The 23,129-nt window shown below is 34.7% G+C and overlaps 1 protein-coding gene across 10 annotated transcripts in view; it reads right to left on the reverse strand.

The window, feature by feature from the left end:
• TSGA10 (testis specific 10) overlaps positions 1-23,129 on the reverse strand; it is a 106,716-nt gene that overhangs the window by 59,545 nt on the left and 24,042 nt on the right. For 7 of the 10 annotated variants that reach the window (XM_019753883.2, XM_074332359.1, XM_074332357.1 and 4 more), the window contains exons 3-9: positions 17,747-17,962; positions 10,760-10,825; positions 9,622-9,789; positions 9,063-9,218; positions 5,084-5,254; positions 4,917-4,994; positions 3,858-4,009 (exon numbers count right to left, since the gene is read on the reverse strand). In XM_019753883.2, coding sequence (XP_019609442.1) covers positions 3,858-4,009; positions 4,917-4,994; positions 5,084-5,254; positions 9,063-9,218; positions 9,622-9,789; positions 10,760-10,825; positions 17,747-17,962 — 1,007 coding nt within the window. Of the gene's footprint in view, positions 1-3,857; positions 4,010-4,916; positions 4,995-5,083; positions 5,255-9,062; positions 9,219-9,621; positions 9,790-10,759; positions 10,826-14,220; positions 14,297-17,746; positions 17,963-23,129 lie in introns of those variants that run through there. The other 3 variants (XM_019753887.2, XM_074332361.1, XM_074332360.1) reach the window with 3 other exon arrangements.

The raw sequence follows: 23,129 nt of genomic DNA on the forward strand, positions 1-23,129 counted from the left end.
AAAATGGCACAGCCACCTTGGAAGAGAGTTTGGCAGTTTCTTATAAAGCTAAATATAGTTTGACGGTATATGATTCAGCACTTGTGCTCCAAGTTATTTACTGAACTGAAAACTTATGGCCACACAAAAACCTGCATATGAAAGTTTATCGCAGCTTTATTCATAATTGCCAAAAACTGGAAGCAACAAGATGTCCTTTAATAGGTACATAGATTAAACATACTGTGGTACATACATATGACAGACTATTACACAAGAAATGAGCTATCAAAGTATGAAAGACAAGGGTGAACCTTAAATGCACACTGATAAGGGGAAGAGCCAGTCTGAAAAGGCTATAGACTGTATGATTTCAATATGACATTCTGGAAAAGGCACACATTATCTCAGCCAGGCGATCAAAGTCAAAATCAACAGTAGTAAATCATATCGATACTACTGTACCCATGATACCTTGGACACATATGTACCCTAAAATGGCACTTAAGCTCTGTGATTTTCCTCTCAAAAACATATTACCCAGTCTAATCATGAGAAAAACATCAGACAAACCCCAGTTGAGAGATTTTCTACAAAATACCTGATCAGAACTTCTCAAAACTGTCAAGGTCATCAAAAACAAGGAAAGTCTGAAAGGGGCATAACCAAGAGAAGCCTAAGGAGACATGACAACTAAATGTAATATGGTGTCCTGGATGGGATTCTGGAACAGAAAAAGGACATTAAGGAAAAACTAAGGAAATCTGAATAAAGTACAGACTTTAGTTAATAATAATGTATCAATATTGATTCATTAATTGTAACAAGTGTATCATTCTAATGTAAGATGTTAATAACAGGAAGTTGGGTAGGAGATATGTAGAACACTGTACTAGTTTCCCAATTTTTCTGTAAATCTGTAACTGTTCTAAAATACAAAGTTTATTTTTTAAAATAATTGTATTTTCATACACAAGCAATAAACAATCATAAAGTGAAATTTTTAAAATTCCATTTACAACAGCATTGAAAAGTTGGAAATACTTAGGGATAAATCTGACAAAAGAAGTGTAAGATCTACACACTGAAAACTACAAAACATCCCAAGGGAATTAAAGACCTAGGGAAATGGAGAGACATACTGTGTTCATGAGTGGGAAAACTTTATATTCTTTAGATGTCATTTTCCCCCAATTCCAATCAAATTCCCAAGCAAGCTTTTTTGTATATGTTGTGAAGCTGATTGTAAAATTAAAATAAAATGCAAAGGAACTAGGACAGCCAAAACAACTTTGAGAAAGCAGAAAGTTGGAGGACTAACACTACCTAATTTGAAGACGTAAAGTAATCAGGAATGTTGTATTGGCATCAAGATACATAAATAGAGCCACTGAATTACATAGATAACCAAGAACAGACCTACACATATATGGATAACTGACTTTCTACAAAAGGGGAAAACAATTCCGTATAGAAAGGATAGTTTTCCAACAAATAGTGCTGGAACCATTGGATATCCATATGCAAAATAAAATGTGAACATTGATTTATATCTAGCACTATATAAAACATTAACTTGAAATGGATCATAGATTTAAATGTAAGAACTAAAACTATAAAATTGCCAGAAGAAAACACAGGAGAAACATTTTAGTTACCTTAGGCTTAATGATGGCTTCTTTAAAAGAACACAAAAAACTGGACATAAATTTTTAAATTTCACTTAATCAAAATAAAAAACGTTTGCTCTTTAAAAGACCCTGTTAAGAAAATAAAAAGGCAAGCCACAGACTAGGAGAAAATATTTGCAAAACATGTACCTGATAAAGGACTCATATCTAGAATATAGGAAAGACTTTTACAACTTAATGATCATAATATAAACCACTCAAGAAGAATGTGCAAAAAATTCCAATAGACACTAAAGAAGATAAATGTATGGCACATAAGCACAAGAACAGATGCTTGAAATCATTAGTCATTAGGGAAGGCAAATTAAAACCGTAACACACACCTATCAGAACAGCTAAAATTAAAAAGACACTGCACACCGAGTGCTGGTGAGAATATGTGACAACTGGAACACTAAGACACCACTGGTGCCAAAGTAAAATAAAATAGTACAACCACGTTAGAAAACAGTTTAATGGTTTCTTCAAAAGTTTAATATGTATCTATCATATGACTCAGTCACTCTACTGTTAGTTATTTTCCAAGAGAAATAAAAGCATACATCCACACAAAGACTCATATAAAAACATTCATAACAGTTTTATTGGTTACAGCCCCAAACTGGAAACAACCAAAATGTCTACATGGTGTATCCATACAATGGAATACTACTCAGCAATAAAAAGGAATAAACTCTTGATTACATGTGACTACATGAATACATCTCAAAATAATTATGGTGAGTGAAAGTATCTGGACAAAAGAATATATACTGTATGATTTCATTTACGTAACATTTTAGAAAATCCAGACACATCTCTATGACAGAAAACAAATCAGCAGTAGCTTGGGGATTGGCAGGGCAGGGAGAGGTCACAGAGGGGCACGAGGAAACTTTGGGAGTGATGGATAGGGCCACTATCCTGATGGAGGTGATGATTTTACAGGTATATACATGTCGAAACTTACCAAACTGAACACCTTAACTATGTGAATAATACTTTAATAATACTGTTAAGACAAATGTACACAAAACAACTCCAAATTATTATACATCTATCAGTATAGAATATTTTAATAAACTACTAAAACGCTCTCAAAGAACTTCCAATGCATGGGAAAACGCTTATGGTACATAATTAAGTGAAACTGGCCAAATATATAACTTATTATAGGATGATGTCAATTACATAGAAAACTTACACACACACAGATAAACATATTTCTAGTTAGAAACAGATCCACACTAATAATAGTTCTCCCTTTTTTGTGGAATCATGGGTGATTTAAATTTTCTTTACACTTCTCTCTATTTTCCAAGGTTTTCTTTGTGGTTATTATCTTATTATCATTTTTATTTTACCTGAGCTTGCAATATCCTTTTAAGCAGGGAAGAATCTGAACGATTATCTATCCTGACAAGTGCGCCCTCACAATCTATCCCAATGTATGCGCCCTCACATGTGAACCAACTATTATCTGTAGACTTAATATATTTCACACTCAAATGAACTACTATTTTTCAAATGTTCACAGATGTACTAAAATTCAGCCTTACTGAATCTGCAGAACCTGTATTTCTCACATCAACACATACTAAAAGTTAAATAACTAACATGGAGGTCTTCAAAAATTTATTCCCCTATGCTACTGCCTGTAGGCAACTTTATTAGAATTTCTTCTGCTGCTGGACCAGTATGTAGAGAGGGCTAAGATCAGTACTTGACATTCAATTAATGGAAGTTCTGTTACATGTTCTATTTTTCTGCTATGACTTTTTATTATATTGTAAACCACCCTTCTGCTAAGCTACTATCAAACCTGTGCTTTGTGCTTGCTTATGCATTCAGATCCCAGACATAATTTACGTTATGAAGGTAAATTAACCACCACATGCCAAAGACAAACACACTCTGTACCCAGAAGGGCCTTGCAAGGGCTATTTCAGCTGAACATTTGAGGCTTTCTGGAAATGGAGGATTCAGATCACTAGAAGTTTGATTCCTGGTTAAGTGTGGCCTGACCAGTCTGTGACTGGTCTTGGAGAAATCACGTAATGGGCGCGGAGGTTTCTTACAACTCCTTCATAATAATCCTCCCAGAAATTAGTAAACAAATAACTTAATTATCATGATAAAATACACTACAAAAAAGCATAACTAGTAGGTATAGTAAACTATTAGCTGTTCAAAGGTAATTTAGTTTACCTCAAAGAATTATTCTCTGCTTTTTGTCTGCCAAGTTCACTTTCGGTATCCATCGCCTTTCTTGCTAGTGATTTCATTTCTTTCTCCACAGTGGTTATGGTTTCCTTCATCAAAGTCATGTTTGACATTTGTTCCATACGTTCATCATCAAGCTATACAAGCAGAATGACAAGGTAGGTTACGGCCATCACTAAGGAAGTCTTAGTGCTCTTCCTAAAGAGAGATCCTCTCCTGGTACAACTGTGGTACATGACAAGACTTACACGACGAGTTGATCAGATTAGACTTGAAGTTGTGGGAGGCTGTATGGACAAGGTATGGTGGAGAAGGAACAAGAACAGGATTCCACCTACATTTTCAATCGGGTTCAATGTGACTACAGCATACATCTCCCATTTGCAAAGGATTTCTTATTTGCTGCTCAACATTAACAAATTATACACATAAAGTGGGTTAATGAAAAAAATCATTTTCCTCTTATCTATTGTTTTTTTTACTCATTATAACAACACAATACAGATGAATTCATAAACATATTCAATTAAATTTGGTAACACTAAGTCAAGTTCTCTTAATTCTGTTTCTATAGTTGTAATATCTCAAACATGTATTCATAGGATCTCAAATCCTTGATTAGTAAAAATGTGATGCTTCACATTTAAATTCAGTTTAAATATATTTTTCTCATTAATTTTCATTTCATCACAATTTTCTCTTCCCTAGCTACCCATTAGGTAGACTAAGTCAGGCTCTCTGTATCTAGCAATGTTATCTTTGATGAACTAAGGAGATGAGAAAGTTTTAAAATCCCTGAGAATGCATCCCTAATATTTTTTTAAAAGAACACACTTCACAACCTAACATAAAAAAGACTTTACTCACATTTTTTAGAAGGAAATATACAATGAAAAATTGACAATTTATACCATCCATACCACCTTAAATATTTTAGGATTACAAACACTATCTTAAATAATATAAAAGACTTGTCTAAACACAGAAAAAGGGGGAAGCCATTGACAATGTATAGCCAAAAGCACAAAAGTGGTTTTTCTTTACGTTATGAACTGTACACTCCAGCTCCTCTATCCTTTGTTCCAAGTGAGCCTTCTCATTAAATGCCGTCTCTTGGGCAATCTGGTCAAAAAACAAAAACAAAACAAAGTACTTTCAATGTCACTGCACTGTGTTTCACAAATGTTCACATAGATAAAATTATTTCAGACCTTTAGCCTTTCCCTCAGACTATCTCGTTCTGTGGTCATTCTTCGTAAATCAGTGAAGGCCACATCTCTTTCAGTCTCCACCCGCCGGAGGATGGCATGTGCTGTTGTTGATTTAGGAGACTTACAGCTTTTCATCATTTCTCGTCGAAGTCGGGCAATTTCTTCCTGTGCCTATTATTTAAATACATAGAGAGACTCGTATTTAACAAGCCTTAGAACAGACATAAATAGTTATCTTACATTCAGCCAGGTAAAATTCAAACCTATATTAATATGTATGCAGCAGGATAATAAAATAATTTTTAATGAGTGTATACAAATAAGTGCAAATGATGCCCTAAAAATGCAAATGAATGTATACAAATAGAAGTTTGGTTCACAATATCTTGGCCCAAATTTTTTAAAACTAATTTTGGAGGCAGCCAATGCATGAGAGAATGTTTGACTAAGAAACATATATGGTATACTCCATCTACTTTACGATATAAATTTGAATTCAGCACAATTTGGGTAGAATACTGGTTTAATAAATATTATCATGGTGTTCTAGTCTTTCTCTACATAAATGTATGTAGTCAGGTCCTGGCTAATCTTACCCTGGACAGAAAGGCCCACCAATCCTTATTGCCAACCCTACGCACTTGTTCAACCATCCTCAGCCCCCAAACTGTTCCACACCTGTAGATGATTTCATATCCCACTTCTCAGCTTATGTCCCTTATCTTCCTTCGTCTTGATTTTGATCACTACTCAGCTAGTCTCCAAGTCTCAGAGGAGGATATAATACTTCCCAAATTCCATAGCTAAGCCTTCACCAGAATACTGGACCTCATCTCCTGAATTTCTTCTAAGATACCCCCGACTCAATTATAATTATTTCCTCTCATTGTGAAGAGTACCCTCTCCACTGGCTCTTTCTCCCCTGCCTTCAACCATGGATAGGACTCCTATATCTTGAAAAACTGTCACTTAATACTGTAGCCCATTTACCATCCTATATCTCTTTTCCTTCTTTTTCGTTAAGTGCCATGGTCTATACCTCTGGCTCATTCCTTACCAGCCACTTTCTCACCCCAGTGTAACCTGGCTCCCACACTCACCACTCTGCAGAATTTCAACTAATACCTCACCAAACCTAATGGCCTTTTCTCAGTTCCTGTTCTTGATATTTTGACAACATTTGGCATTGTTTTCAACACCATCCTTGATATTCCTTTCTCCCTTGGGTTTATAACATTGTGCTGCCTTAGTTTCCTGTCTTCTTTATCTCTTGCAAAGGTTCCTCTACCAATGGAATAAAACTTCCCAAGATTCTCTATCTGTAGCTTTCTCATTCAGAGACCTCATCTACTCGAAAGGCTGGAAACTCACCTCTAAGCAGATGACTTCTAAATTTACATCATCAGCTCTTGCCTTTCTCCCTATTCCAGTCTCTCATTTCTTACTGCTGGAGAGCAATTATGACCTGGATGTGTTATCATATTACTCCATCTGTTGAAACCAAACACATCTTTTCTCTCCAATCACCAATGATTTTCCTATTTTCCTAATAGCACTCTTTAGTCATTCAAAACAACTTCAGTAATTTCCATCCATCCTCCTTTTTGCTCAAATCAAATCTTGTCAAGTCTTCCTTTACAGTGTCTTTAGCACCTGTCCCTATCTTTATTTTAACTGATAGCACCTCTTTGCCTTAAGTCAGCCCTATCCATTGTTTCTTTGCATCTAGGTTAACATACCTTTGAAATAAGTAGTAACCACCTCCAAAAGAGCACATAATCTTGTTAACTGTTCTGTAACCCAATCCCCACCTTGCTTTCCCCTACCTCCATGTAATCTCCCTGCTAAATTTCAATAGCATTAAAAAAAAGCTGCAGAACTGTAATTCTCCAGAGCATTTGAGATCTTGCTCCCCAGCACTGTTGTTAGTTTGGCTCAAGAAAACTCTTACAAAAATTCTCAGAAAAGAAAAAGGAACCCTCATACGCTGTTGGTGGGAATGTAAATTGGTACAGCCGCTTTGGAAGGCAGTGCACAGGTTCCTCAAAAAATTAAGAACAGGATTACCATATGACCCAGCAATCCCTCCCCTGGATATCTACCAAAAAAATCTGAAAACATTTATCTGTAAAATTATATGCACCCCGATAATTCATTGCAGCATTATTTATGGCGGCCAAGACATGGAAACAATCAAAGTGTCCTTCCATAGATGATTGGATAAAGAAGATGTGGTACATAAACACAATGGAATATTACTCGGCCATAAGAAAAGATGAAATAGTGCCATTTGGAACAACATGGATGGATCTTGAGATTATTATGCTAAGTGAAATAAGTGAGACAGAAGAAGTCAAGAACCATACGACTTCACTCATATGTGGGATATAAAACTGAAAGCAACAAAGGAACAAGACAAACAAAGAAATAAAAACTGATAGACACAGACAACAGTTTAGTGGTTACCAGAGGGTAAGGGGGAGAGAGGGTGGTAGAAGAGGGAAAAGGGGATCAAATATATGGTGATGGAAGGAGAACTGATTCTGGAAAACACACAGTGCAATACATAGATGATGTATTATAGAAATGTACACTTGAAACCTATATAATTTCATTAACCAATGTCACACCAATAAATTTAATAAAAAATATTCTCAAAAAAAAAACAAAAAAGTCCATGGTTTTTCCCTCCTTCCAATTTTCTTGAAGGAGAAATGTTATATAAGATGATAACATAGAAAGATTATGTGAGGGATAATATAAAATTGTTACCAGGTTAAAATTGTAAAAATGTAGCTTTGGTCATATTTCTTCTGCCTTAAAAAAAAAAAAAAAATAGACTGCCTATTGTTTATAAAGCAAAGTATAAAACCTTTGTAAGGCATTAATAAAGTTATATTATAACATAATGAAGTTATTCATTTGTATATTGTCTAGGGCTGCTTTTAAAAGACAACAGAGTTGAATAGCAGAGATCACATGACCTGCAGAGCCCAAGAATTCATTATCTGGGCTTTACAGAAAGTTTAGACTCCTGCTATAGTCCCAGCTAACTCTCAACCCTTAGCTCCCCTGTCCCCCACTGACACATAGTCTTAAACTAATCCACTTACCTGCTGATTTTCCTGCCTTTGCCTCACACCAGTCCTTTAGTCTGGAATGTTCCTTCTTATCCCTTTTAGATAACAGAAACCCCATTCATCCCTCAGGACTCAAACTCCACTTCTCTACCAAGATTTCCTTCATCACCATAACTAAAAATATCCACTTTTATTTTTGCAATATCTTCTTGACTACTTATGCTAAAGTAACAAAGAATAAATACATGACAATATATTTTATCTCCCCAACTAGATTGCAAACAACAGAAAAAACAGTGTCCGAGTCTTGTCATTTTTTATTTAGAGTAGCAAGCCCAGAACCCTGCACAAAGTTGCTGTAATAGAATTTGATATTTTTAAATTATGTTGGTGATTTATGGGATTTAATGTTTGTTGAATAAAGAAGCTATTTGATTAATGATGCTTACATAATTTTAAGCCAAAAATAAACTACAAATTACTTTTACTCTCTGAAATTAAACAAAGTATATGGCAGTTCCTAAAGTGGTTGACAGTACATCAAAATGCTATGTTAGTATTTTTTAACTCCCAAATGCAAATCTTTTTACTTTGAACTCACCATACCCTCTCATTTAACATCTTCCCCATTTCTTATTTCAAAAATCAGGCTAGTTCTATGCATGTATAAGGTCTTTTTTGGGTATAGGGATAACATATATATGTGAGTATATGTGTGAGTGTACACATACATTTATTGTATTGGAAATATATTACATTTCATTAAGAATAACTCAAGAATAAAAGTAATTCCCAAATGTTAAATCAATTTGGGAGATTTAAGCATACTTAAAGAAGTACATATCTCTAGACTTAACTGTTATTATTTACATACTCTGTTTCCTTATAAATAAACTTACCTGTTCATAAAGAAGGAAGGTCTTGTCTCTCTCAGATGTGAGAACCTTGACATTACCCTGAATTTCTGCCAAATGACGCTCATATTTTTCCAGCATGCATTTAAGTTCTTCGCGGTCTCTTGTTGTCTTCAAAAGCTCTACATCACAGTTTGTAACCTACAATTATTATATAAGAAATTTGAAATTCTTTCTTTACCTCAGGTACTAATAGAAAGGTGCTACTGATGGCAGTACACAATCTCTACTTAAGCACATATGACTATGTAATGAAAGGAAACGATGAAGAACAGAGTTTAAAAAATCACCTCTTTCAAACAGCTTCATTCCAAAGTGCCCCACCCACATTTGTCTGAGTACCTCTCAGCTACTACTAACGCTGGGGATAAAGAACCAACTTCGAAGACCCACCATCTATCAAAGAGACCTCTGTCTCCCAACCTCTTTGATATACCAATTCATGCCAATCAACATGAATTATCTCCAGATTAGGTAAAACAAAGAATAAAAGTCCGTGTTTGAGCAACAAATTCCAACATAGTTATAAGTTTCCAAAACCTACCCGGGAAGATGGAGATGGGCGTCTTGGGCTTTTAGATCTATTCCTAATCATCTTTCTCAAATTTTGAGCTTCACTCTTGTAGTAATCTCTGTCTGCTTCCAAAGTCTTGACAAAGGAATCAAGTCTGGAAGGAGATTTATTTTGTGCTTTTTCAGTCTCTAAAATTATCTTGCCAAGAAGGAAAAAATTAGGCCATTATTTCAAGCTAAACTATAGCATCATTTTCTACACGAAAGTTGAAGACAAACAGGATCCTTAAAAATAATGAATTTGGTATTTTAAAAATAATTCATCAATACTTTTAAAAAAGCAGTTAGAAACTTTTCCGGCATTTCTGAATGTACTATATTTTTATTTAACTGAAAGTGCCCCTAAATTTACGCAATAGTTTTGAAGAAAAAATGGTAAAGACATTTCAGAGAGGCCAGAAATGTCCACAAATCTAGTTATAAATCCTAGAAATGGAATTAATTTGCTTAGAAAACCTTGTAAAGCATCCAAGTTTTGTTTAATAATTGTTCAATGAATGAATAAATTAAATGAATGCTGGATATTCCATACCTGCATGTACTTTCAGATGCATTCCCATTCAGTTTAATATATTTAGAAACATTTTTTTTACAACACTTATTTTACCAATACTATATTGAGAGAAAATAACATACTTACAGACAAGCTGTTGAAAATATTTTAAATAGTAACGTGAAAAGGTCTCAATAGAGCAGTTTTCATTCCACATTGTTAGATAAAGAAAATACATTACTCAGAATTAAGTAACAAAATTTGACTTAAAGATATTTATTACTATAAGGCATAAAAGTTAATGTGTAGACAAATTCATCTTATATTTTGAGAATTAAATTATAGTCAAGTAACAGCTAAGGGCATTAATAAAACTAACCAACAGTTCTCTCCACCTCTAGGAATGAAAGGATTATGAAGTGGGATAGAGCAGCATTGCTCCTGCAGGTGGGAGCACCCTGTGGACCAAGCAGACGGTGCTGATTTAGACAGCAAGCATCTTTTATTGTTCACAAAATGCATGAGAGCCCAAACATATGCACAACATTTTGTAGTCTTACTCTACTAACAGAATAAAAACAATTCCTTAATGCATATTTTACAAAAATGTACTTACAGATCGAAGTCTTTTTATTGTATCTTCCAGTACTATTATGTTATTTTGCTGGCAAATGAGTTCAATCTGAAAATCAAGCCAGAAAACAATTGTCATTGAGACTTAAAATGTTTAATCTGCTTTAACTGGAAAGAGACCATCAAAAAAACGAAGTCCCCTAAAAATAAAAACATGCAAGGGCGGCCAGTAAGCTCAGTTGGTTAGAGTGAGGTGCTCTCAGCAAGGTTGCCATGCTGGTTCGATCCCCACACGAGCCACAGTGAGCTGCGCCCTCCACAAGTAGATTGAAACAACTACTTGACTTGGAGCTGATGGGTCCGGGAAAACACACTAAATAAATAAATAAATAAATAAATAAATAAATAAATAAATAAATAAATGCAGACAGTGACTATTTTACAAAAGAAGAGATAATCTAACCTTTATGTTCCCCTAACTTGGATGGTAAAAGAACCTAGGATGAAATATAGCAGTTGCTTTAAATTATCTAATGTTTTCTATAAAATATTAGTAGACTGTATTTTACCAAATTACCCCCTCCTCCCAGAAACTGGAAAAACATGCTAATGCTAATTATAATTCTGAGGATAACAGAGAAGAAATAAAAGAATGGCTAAGATAAAAAATTTTTTCCCAAACCACCATAGTCAAAAAGAAGTGATTGCTTTCTCCTCTGAACTCTTTTAATAGTTTAGTTCAATCCACCTCACAAAAACCAAAAACTTTTTGTATCAGATTTATGACACAGAAAGAATATATGCAGTCTTATAGTATAGCTACCCAGTTATATACTTAGTATGACTAGATTGTATGTTTCTAGAGGACAGTGACTATGATTTTGATATAAAGTTGCAAAGCTCTTGACTAAACGTTGGCATATTAGTTTAATAAACTTATTTCTCAATTCATAAGCTTCCCCTTTGTTATTCTAAAGTGTCTTCCGCTATATTTTAAATTTGAATTTTCTGGAATTATTGCACCTCATTTATTCTTTAGACCAAAGTGCTTTTCTAAGATTTCTCTGGCAGTCATATTTTAGTACTAAGAGGTATGGAACATAACTTATGTACAGTTTAAATAAGCTTATGTATAGCTTTGGATAGGCCATTTTCAATGCTTTAATTTATACTACTATGTGGACACTAAAAAGAAATAGATCTATATTGGATTATGTATAAAGATGTCCATACTAAAATAAATTAAGTATAGAAACTCACACTGCTAAATAAAATACCAAAAATTTTATTTGGTATGATATATTCTTGCAAAACATAAAAATTTATATACACATATCCTAGATACCGATGGAACAAAACCAATAATATATGAAATGAGGAAGATGGATTATGTCTAGTTATAGCAAGGTGTGATTTTGGTAAATGTTATTTTCTTTATTATGCTCTTGTATATAGACTGAATTTTTTATAATAGATGTGTATTACTTTTGTAAACATAATGCCGATTCCACCCTGAAAAGCAAAATTAAAACTGGCCCAAATTAAAAGATGTGCCAACTCAGTGTTTTCATTTTTTGACAACTGTTTAATGAGGACCTAATATGTGCCTGACATTGTGGTATATGCTAGGTATAGAAGTGAATAAAACAGACAATAATCTCTGCCGTCATGTAGCTTACATTCTAGCTGAAAAGAGAAAAACAGAATAGGTAAAATATGTCAGACAGTGATTGTGTCATTCAAAAAATACAGAAGATGCCCAAAAAATGTATACACATTTTAAGAAAGAAGAAAACTGTATTAAAATTGTAATTCTCAATATACACTGATAACAAAAGATGAATACAAGTCATGAGTATGCCTGTTGTTTTTTTTTTGGCACCCCTGGTATATAATGAGTATTCACATCTATTCCGGGCACTTCAGATTTTAAAAGTAGATAAAATAGACAAAGACCCCTGAGAAGCTTATATTCCAGATGGATAGACAACAAAAAAATAAGCCTAACAAATAATATAGTACAATAGGAAGAAAAAAGAGCAGAATTAAGGATATTAGGGGTGTTTATGAAGAACCAGTTTGGAATTTTAAATAAGGGTGATCAGGGAAGTCCTCAATGAAAGGTGCCCTTTGAGCAAAGACTTAAAGAAGGGAGGGAGTCAACCATGTGAAAATCTGGAACATTCCAGGCAGAAGATACAGCTATAACAAATGTCCTAAGGCAAAAGGAACAGGAGGTTCCTGCTAAATTCAAAGGAACAGTAAGGAGGCTACTGTGGCTGGAGTAGAGGGAGGGAGGGATAAAGTAGGAAAGTGCTACAGAGCAAAACAAAGCAGGGGAGAGTGTCTGTGTGTCTGTATGTGTGTATGTTGTGGTGGGGAGAGGCGTGAGTTAAAATTTAAATATGCTTTCTGTTTTGCCTTCCACATAGGTTTTGAAATATTTTTGACTGACTGAATCACACACAAAGGTGACGATACTGACAGGAGCTACCATCAGAGATCCAGTCCGGTAATGGCCCCTATGTTAATTAAAAATATAAAACTGTATGAAGAAATCAGAATGATAAAACTGCAGTTCTACTTCATATTTCAAAACACTGTATTCAATTATCTGGGAAACATTGTATTAAGGCATCAATGATAAACAACTCAAGGAGAAGATAAAAGGAGGCATATAATTGTGGTGCTTTTAAAATATGTCCATGAATTCTGATACTCCTTCCTTCAAAAGATGGAGGTGAATTTCCTTCCCCTTGAGTGTGGGCTATCCTTAATGAACAGGATATGGTAGAAGTGGTGGTATGTAATTTCTGAGACTGGATCATAACAGGCATTACAGATTCCTCCTTGCTATCTCTCTCACTAGATTGGAGAAGCCACTGCTATAAATATACCAAACAACCTGAGGGAGAGGTCCACCTGGCAAGGAACTGAGGCTTCCTGCCAAAGCCAGAAGCTATCTGAGTAAGCCATCATAAAAGCAATCTTCCAGTGCCAGTCAAGCAATACCTGCGGCCTGACCATCATTTTGACTCCACTTTCCTGAGAAACCATGAGCCAGAACTATTCAGTTAAGCGGTACTTGAAACTGTGAGATATAAATGTGTGTTGTTCAAAGAAGTTAAGGTTTAGAGTAATTTGCTAAAGCAACAAATAACACTAGGAAATACTCAAAACATTTGTATGGGATAAATGATGGAAGAATTTACTCTGTTGACCTTTAGAAATATGACTAAAAGGAATCCCTTCTGAGTAAATAAATGTAATGCGGCCTGTCTCAATTCTAGACCAGCGAGCAGTAGCTTTACCCTCAGAGTCTTCTTCCACATATCCAGAGCATGACCTCAAATAGTATAGGAACCCAAACATTCCTTCCCAGCTCTCAAATTAGAAATTCTCCTGCTTCAAGCCTCATCCTGATAGGATAAGTAGATAAATAGAAATGAGCAGGAGAAGGAGAGGCCTACCCCCGGTTAGAAAGCCCCCTGCTGCAGCTCCTACCTGGGTCAAGACCCCTTGCAGCTGCCATCACGTAGGGCACCAGCGCCTTACTAGCCCAGCAGGATTCCAGGCTCACACATGCCCCTAAATCAAGGGGGTGTGCTATTAACAGCCACAGAAGGAAGGAAGACCTCCCGCTTATCAGAGCACACATCCTGTTTGTCAGGACCGTTTTAGTGAGCTTCTCAAACAAATCCTAAGAAGAAAATTGACAGAAACTACTTTGAAAACCAAAAGGAAGGACTGGGCACTTCAGCAGGAGAGAGACAAGGAGAAGAGAGGGGGAGGCAATTCTACTCATAGAAATAAAAGGAAGCCTTCATACAATGTAAGGCAAGACCTTTCCCCCTCTTGGGATTGGTCTGCTCCACATCATAGAGGGTACCTGCCTTCACTAATAAACTTCTTACTATCCTGTACTTGCATAAAATGCTCTCGACAAGACAAAAGCTAAGGGACACCAGAACAACCCAGTACCAACCCCACAAATCAGACAAGGAATCTCTCCCCAGCAATTGGATACCTAAACTGTACACCCAATGACATATGGAAGATAACAACTGGCATTGGTGTTCATATCCCCACCTCTGGTCATGCATCTTACTAATCCCCATTTACCTATACATTCCCGTGACTTCATTTCAGGGCATTCTACCAACCTGAAGGACCTATTTCCATTCTGTCCTCTTTCTTAACTTTCTAGTGTTTTCCCAGCATCAGCAGTGCTCTCTCTACTCTCAAACTGCTGCCCACCTCTTCTGCAAATAGCTTTCCAATTCTCTAATACAACAAACGTTCTACCTCATATATGGAAATCTATTTCCTAGGAACACTCTTTTTTGAGCCAAGCAGAATTTCCATCTGTGACTTTAATATTTTCAGTTTTAAGTAAGCCCTAGCTCTTTTACTTTAGAAGTTTTCCATTCCTGAAATTCTCCCTTTGATAACATGGGATTTACCCTGACAGACCCTAATAATCTCATCAAAATGATGACTTCTAAACTGGGTGCTCTCTTCATGGGAATCTGGCCAACTTGACTTCCCAGAGTCTGGGTAGGAGTACAGTAAATTTTAATTTGAAGAAAACAAGGAAGACATAGTAAAACATTAATCCAGTGTTCCTTAAAATGATCATTTTTATAATTGAGACTGAACTCAATTTACCACTAAAATGTGAATGAAGGATAACTTTTTAAAGAAAGAATACGAACAAGAGTTTATTGAGAAACATTTCAAACATTCAAGGTACTTTTAAATGTCCTTCAAATACTTTAGTAGCAACCAAGACAAGATAAATAATTTACAAGTTAAAACAAATCATTCTTATCTACTCTCACGTGGTTCCCCTAAGGACCTCCTCCAGGCAACATCGTTCAAGACTGTGTCCTTACATTGAAGTAATAAACTTCACGTTTGAATATCCCATTATTCAGACTTTTCAGTAATTTAGACGTATTTATCCTTTACACAATGTAAGTACATATAAACAAATACCAGCCTAGAGATTGGGTTCTTATATTTCAAGTTACTGTAACAAATAATGCCTTCGATAACATTCATGTTCTGCCTGATCATTTATTTAATTAAGCGCTTTATCATATGCTACCAAGGCATGAAAAGGATGTTTAAGAAATGACATGTAACAACAATTAGCTTTGGGAAACCACCTTATTATTACAGTTGACTAATCTGCTGATTAATAAGATCAAATCAAACAAGCACAAATGATAACAAACACGTTATCATTTTAAAAACTCAATAGGCTGCTTTTTGGCTTTCAAGACCACTCTGTGTCTTGCTTATAAGCCACCAGGCAGTAATGAGAAATCAAATGGTCTTCATTTTATAATTGTGTTGAAATTCTTAGTTTCTAAATTTCATGGCAGAGTACTAAAACTCAATCAAGAAATAAATGTTATTAAAATATGAAAGAGCTACAGAAATTAAAATAATGTGGTAGTGGCACAACAAATGGCAAAGTAATCAATGAAACCAAACAGTTCAGAAACACATCCACGCACATTGAGAATTTAGCAGCTGTTAAAATGGCACTTCAAATCAGTGACTAAAAAAAAGAACTAGTCAACCCTACCTCATACCAGAACAAAAAGAAATTCCAGAAGGATTAAAACTTTTTTTAAAAATTATTAAAAAGTATTAAAAGAAAACTATAGCAAATATTTTTCTAGTTATTGAGGTAAGAAGGCCTTCCTAAACAAGAATCACAACTAGGTGGAACACAGAAAATTTGTAGGGCAGTGAAAATACTCTGTATGACACTGTAATGATTGGATGCATGTCATTATACATTTGTCCAAACCCGCAGAATGTACACCACCAAGGGTGAACCCTAATATAAACCATGGACTTTGGGTGAATATGATGTGTCAGTGCAGGTTCATCAATTTTAACAAACGTACCTCTCTGGTGGTGATGTTGATAATGGGGGAGGCTATGCGTGTGGGGGGCAGGAGCTATAAAGGAAATCTCTGTACCTTCTGCTTAGTTTTGCTATGAATTTAAAACTGCTCTAAAAATAATAATAAGGTTTATTCAAATTTTTAAGAAGGGGGAAGAAACCTCAGAAAACAAAAAGAATCAAAACTCAGTAGTAAAATTTGCCAAATTTGACTATATAGAAATTTAAAACTTTGATTAGAAAAACTTTTTGAAAAGTGTGAAATCAATTGTGAGTGTGAAAACAAACAGAAAAAAAGGCTGGGAACCTATGTATCTTGTTAGTAGATATCTGTGCAGAGGAAGATTAGTGAGAGGAAGAATGTTCTCTATACAGAACATTCTCGTTGCTTGAAGTCTTTACCAGTACTACATATTACTTAGGAAATGCTGTGAGCAAAATTTTTAAAAGAAATAAAATGTGAGTTGCAATATAATTTAATCCATAGAACAGACATTTAAATATAATGTCAAATCTAAAAACTTTCAAATGACATAAACAAGAATGTCACTTTTTCCTTGCATATAATAACCGCATGACGTTGAAAATAGAATTAAAATCTTGATCAGTAGCCAGATGTTAACTAGACTTATTGTGATCCTTTCGCAATATATACAAATATCTAATCATTATATTGTACACCTGAAACTAATATGTGATATGTCAATTACAGCGCAATTAAAAAAAAATCCTGATCTGAACAATAATGTCAACGACAATTTTTTATATATATATAATTTTTTATATATATATGGCATGTTTGCCATATATATATCTATATCTATCTATCTATCTATATATATATATATATATATATATATTTACAAGAAGCGGAGTACAGCATTAGAAATAGAGACAGTGGAAATGTAATGGCTGTGTGCGATGTCAGAGGGGTAGTGGATGGGGGGTGGGGGGTTGTCACTGTGTGAGGGATATAAATGAATAAATGTGCACCTGAAATTTTAAAAAAGTTATTTAAAAAAAAAAGTTATCCTAGGGAAAAATTTTTTTAAATAAATAAATAAATATATCACACACAAAAATCCTGATCAGTAATAAACCTAATACCTTTGCTTCTTCAAGTTCCTTGTCAGCGGTATCCACCACAAAATTTTTCTCTTTTTCTAGTTGCTCTGCTAGTTGGTCAATTTTAATTAATTCTTTACAAAGATGCTCATTGTGGCTGGTTAAATCGTCTATTTGACTGCTTACCACCTTCTTACTATCCAAGAGTTTTCTAACATATTCTTCCAAGCCATGATTTGTCTGTTTGAGATCTTCAATCTGTTAGAAATAGAAAGAAAAAAATCACATTAAAACATTTCCTTAGCTACCCTCTGAGGAGAACCAGGTGACTGGAATTAGGAAGGCAGTGCTTCCCTGGCAAGGAGACTTCTATGTATCTTTATTTTACTTTCTGAATTTTGTGCCATGTGAATGTATTACCTATCTGAAAAAATACATTAAACGAAAATTTAAAGGTTTATAGCTATATCTGTCAAGACAATTTAGTTTGATTTAAAAAATAACTTAATTACTATTGATTTTTAACAAAACTATTAGAAAAATAGTCAAATACTTGTATCTACAAAAAAAGGAAACCACGGTGTTGAAATTTTTTATTTTAATATCATCAATTAGGCATTCTTTAGAATTAAGTTTCTAATTATTGCTATCAAAATTTGTTAAAACACCTTGAATGTTTTAAACGTTTCTCAATAAACTCTTGTTTGTATTCTTTCTTTAAAAATAGTTATCCTTCATTCACATTTTAATGTTGTTGATCCATATTTTCTTGATCCTAAGAGATGCATCTGACCTCATAAAAAATAAATGGAGGCCTCTTGAGTCTCGTCTGTTAAATGGAGAAAATATCTACAATTTGCAGGTCTGTAGTTAGAGAGATACAAAAGTTTAAGATATTAGGTACTCAAAAAGTAGCTTTTTTTAATTAAAAAAATATTTTTATTTTGAAAGTACTAAAGTTGCAAACATAGTAGAAAGAGGTCTCATGAGCCCTTAACCCGGTTTCCCCCAATAGTTACATCTTAAATAATTACAGTACTATATGAAACCCAGAGCTCTGACATTGGTACAATGGGTGTATATTGTTCTATACCATTTTATCACATATGTAGATTGCTGTAACTACTACCTCAATAAGATATAGAACTATTCCATCACCACAAAGATCGCCCTCCTGTTACCCCTTTAGAGTCACATCCTCTCCCTCCCCATCCTTAACTCTTAGCAAGCGCTCATCTCTATAATTTTGTCATTTTGAAAATGTTATATAAATAAAATCATGTGATAAAGATCATGGTATGTGATCTCTGACATTAGTTTCCTTCTTTGGCACAATGCCCTTGGGATCTATCCAAATTGTTATGGGGATCAACAGTGCATTCCTTTTTCTGCAACTATTAATATGATCAAATGATTTTTATCCTTCCTTTTGTTTACGTGGTGTATCACGTTAATTGATTTGCAGATATTCAACCAACCCTGCATCCCAGGAATAAATCCCACCTGATCATGGTGTATGATCTTTTCAATGTATTGCTGAATCCAGTTTGCTAATATTTTGTTGAGGATTTTTTGCATCTATGTTTATCAGGGGTATCGGCCTATAATTTCCTTTTTTTGTAACATCTCATTCCTCTTTATTGCTGAGTAATATTCCATGGTATGGATTACGTTTCTTCATTCATTCACCAATTAAGGGAAATTTTAGTAGTTTCCAATTTGGAGCTATAAATAAAGCTGCTATGAACAACTATATACAGGTTTTTGAGTGGATATAAGTTTTCATTTTTCTGGAATAAATGCTCAGGAGTGCAACTGCTATGTTGCATGGTAAATGTTTAGTTTTATAAGAACTCAACCATTTTCCAAAGGGAGATACATTTCCAATTCCTAAGAGGAATGTGTAAATGATACAATTTCTCCTCATTGTTTGCCAGAATTTGGTATTGTCACTACTTTTAATTTTAGTTGTTTTTATAGGTGTGCATTATTTCATCATGGCCTTAATTTGTATTTCCTGTATTTAGAAAGGCTAAACAGCTTTGTATATGTTTGTCAACCACATAAACTTCTGTGAAATATATTTTCACATCTTTTGCTCTCTTTCTGATTGGATTGTTTGCTTTTTACTGTTGAATTTTGACAGTTCTTCATGTGTTCTAGACATGATTCCTCTGACAGAAACATAGTTTGTAGCTTGTCTTTTCATTCTATTAACAGGGTCTCTCATAGAGAAAAAGACTTAAATTTTATTAAATCTAAATTATCATTTTTTTTCTTTTATGAATCATGCTTTTTGTGTCATGTCCAAGAACTTACCAGGACCAAGGTCCAGAAGATTTTCTCCTGTCACCATCTAAAAGTTTCATAGTTTTACATTTTACATTGAAATCTATGATCCATTTTGGGTTAATTTTTGTATAAGGTGTGAGGTTTAGGTCTAGCCTCATTTTTCCCCCTAAAAGATATCCAACTGCTCCAGCAGCATTTGTTGAAAAGACTATTTTTGCTCTACTGAACTGCATTTGCATCTGTCAAAAATCATTTGTCTGTACTTGTGTAGGCTATGTCTCGATTCTCTATTCTGTATTACTGATCTGTGTCTATCCCTCTACCAATACCATTCAGTCTTGATTACTATAGCTATACATTAAGTCGTGAAATCAAGGAAAATGAGTCTTTCCACTTTATTCTTCTTTTCCAAAGCGTTTTTGCTGAGATTTTGATAGGCATTGCATCAAACCTGTGTTTTGATTTGGAGAGAAGTGACACCTGTACTATACTAGCCTCCCAATCCATGAACATAATGTCTCTCCATTTGTTTCGCTCTCCTTTGATTTCATTAGCACTTTGTAGTTTTCAGAATACCAGTTCATACTCATTGTTTTCTTCATCTGAGAAAGTCTTGATTTTCCCTTCATTTCTCACGGATACTTTCTTCTTTCCTTCTAGCACTTGAAAAATGTGCCATTTTCTTCTGACCTCCATGCTTTCAGATGTGTTATCATTTGAATTGGTGTTCCCCTATAGGTAAAGAATTGTTTCTCTGCGTACTTTCAGGAATTTTTTTTTTTTTTTTTTTGTCTTTAGTTTTCACTGGTTTGTATATGAAGTGTCTTGGCATGGATTTCTTTGGGAGACTCCTAATAGGTGTTCACTCACCTTCTTTAATCTCATGTATCTTTTGCCAAATTTGGGGATTATTTAGCCATTACTCTTTCAAATATTTTTTCAGCCTCACTCTCTCTTACCTCTCTTTCTGGGACTCCAATGACCCAAATGTTAGATTTTTTGTTATAGTCCCATCTGTTCCTGAGCCTCTGTTTGCATTTTTTACAATCTGTTTTCTCTCTGTTGTTCAGATTAGGTGATTTCTATTTTCCTATTCTCATGTTCACTGATTCGTTCCTCTCTCCTCTCCATTCTGTTGTTTGAGAACATTAAATTTTTAATTTCACTTACAAAATTTTAAACTTTTTTATTGTGGTAAAATATGTATATATATATCATAAATTTTACCATTCTAACCATTTTTAAGTGTGTAATTCTAGTGGCATTAAGTACATTCACAATGTTGTGCAATCATTCCATATCCATTTCCAGAACTTTTTCATTGTCTAAAACAGGAACTAAATACCCATTAAATAAAACTGTATTAATTTGCCTCTCCTAGGTACTTCATATAAGTGGAATCATACAATATTTGTCCTTCTGTGTCTGGCTTATTTCACTTAGCATAATGTTCTTAAGGTGCATTCATGTTGTATACCTTGTGTCAGAATTTCATTATTTTTTAAGGTTGAATAATGCTCCACTGCACGTAATACATACCACATTTTGTTTATCCATTCATGTGTTGATGAGCATTTTGGTTGTTTCCACCTTTTGTCTACTGTAAATAATGCTGCTATGAACACTGATGTACAAATACCTGTTTGAGTCCCTGCTTTTCATCTTTCGGGGATAAACCTAGTGATGGAATGGCTGGATCATACAGTAATTCCATATTTAACTTTTTGAGGAATTGCTAAACTATTTTTCCACCACGGCTGCACCATTTTACATTCCCAGTAGCAACGTTGCACAAGGGCTCCAGTGTCTTCACATCCTCACCCATACTTGTTATTTTCTGATTTTTTGATAATAGCCATCCTAATGGGTGTAAAGTGATAGCTCAGTGTGGTTTTGATTTGCATTTCCTTAATGGTTGGTGAGATTGAACAGCTTTTCATGTGCTCATTGGCCATTTTGCACACCTTCCTTGGAGAAATATCTGTTCAAGTCCTTTGCCCATTTTTGAACTGAGTTGTTTTGTTGTTGTTGAGTTGTAGTTCTTTAGGTATTTTGGATATTAATCCCTTATAAGATATATGATTTGGAAATATTTTCCCCCATGCATTTCTAATAGACTTTTTTTAGAGCAGTTTTAGGTTTATAGAAAAGTTGATCAAGAAATAGAGAGAATTCCCACATACCTCTTCTCCCCACATACACACAGTTTCCCCTCTTATTTACATCATATACTAGTGTGGTACATTTGTTTCAGTTGATGAACCAACACTGACACATTAACTAAAGTCCATAGTTTATACTCGGGTTCACTCTTTGAGTTGTAGATTCTATAGGTTTTGACAAATGCATATGACATTTATCCATCATTATTGTATCATACAGAGCAGTTTCAATACCCTAAAAAACCCCTGTGCCCCACTCACTTCTCCCTCATTCTAAATCCCTGGCAACCAGTGATCTTTCTAAAGTCTCTCTGTTTTGTCTTTTCCAGAAAGTCATATAGTTGGAATCATACAGTATATAACCTTTTCAGATTGGCTTTTTTCACCTAGCAATATACTTTTCAGGTTCCTTTATGTCTTTTTGTAGTTTGATGGCTCATTTATTTTTATCAATGAATATTCCATTGTATGGATGTACCAGTTTGTTTATCCATTCACCTACTGAAGAACATCTTGGGTGCTTGCAAAATCTCCATTCGGTTTTTTTCTTTTTTCTTTCAGGCATGCTCAAAATTGCTTGTTGAAGCATGGACATGACGGCTGATTTTAAATGCTTGTCAAATCACTGTAATATCTAATTCATCTCTGTGTTGGCATTTCTTATCTTTTCTCACTGAGGTTGAATCTTCTTGTAATGAGGAGTGATTTTTTGTTGTTGTTGAGACCTGGTATTCTATGACTCAGCTCTTGTATTTTCGTCGGCTTCCTGTGACACTGCTCCAGCTAGAAAAGGGGGACACTGCCTTTGTCCTGCTAGGCACGGGGGGAGTCCGATTTCTCTACTAGGTTTCCATTGATACCTGGGAAGTGTGGGATTCTTTATTTCTGCTAGGCAGGGATGAGAGTTGATGCCCCACTAGGCCTCTGCTGATACCACCACAGCTAGGAAGAAAAGAGGTACCTCACACATG

The sequence above is a fragment of the Rhinolophus sinicus genome, linkage group LG05 (assembly GCF_036562045.2).
Source record: "Rhinolophus sinicus isolate RSC01 linkage group LG05, ASM3656204v1, whole genome shotgun sequence".
In the NCBI taxonomy this organism is placed as follows: Eukaryota; Metazoa; Chordata; class Mammalia; order Chiroptera; family Rhinolophidae; genus Rhinolophus; species Rhinolophus sinicus.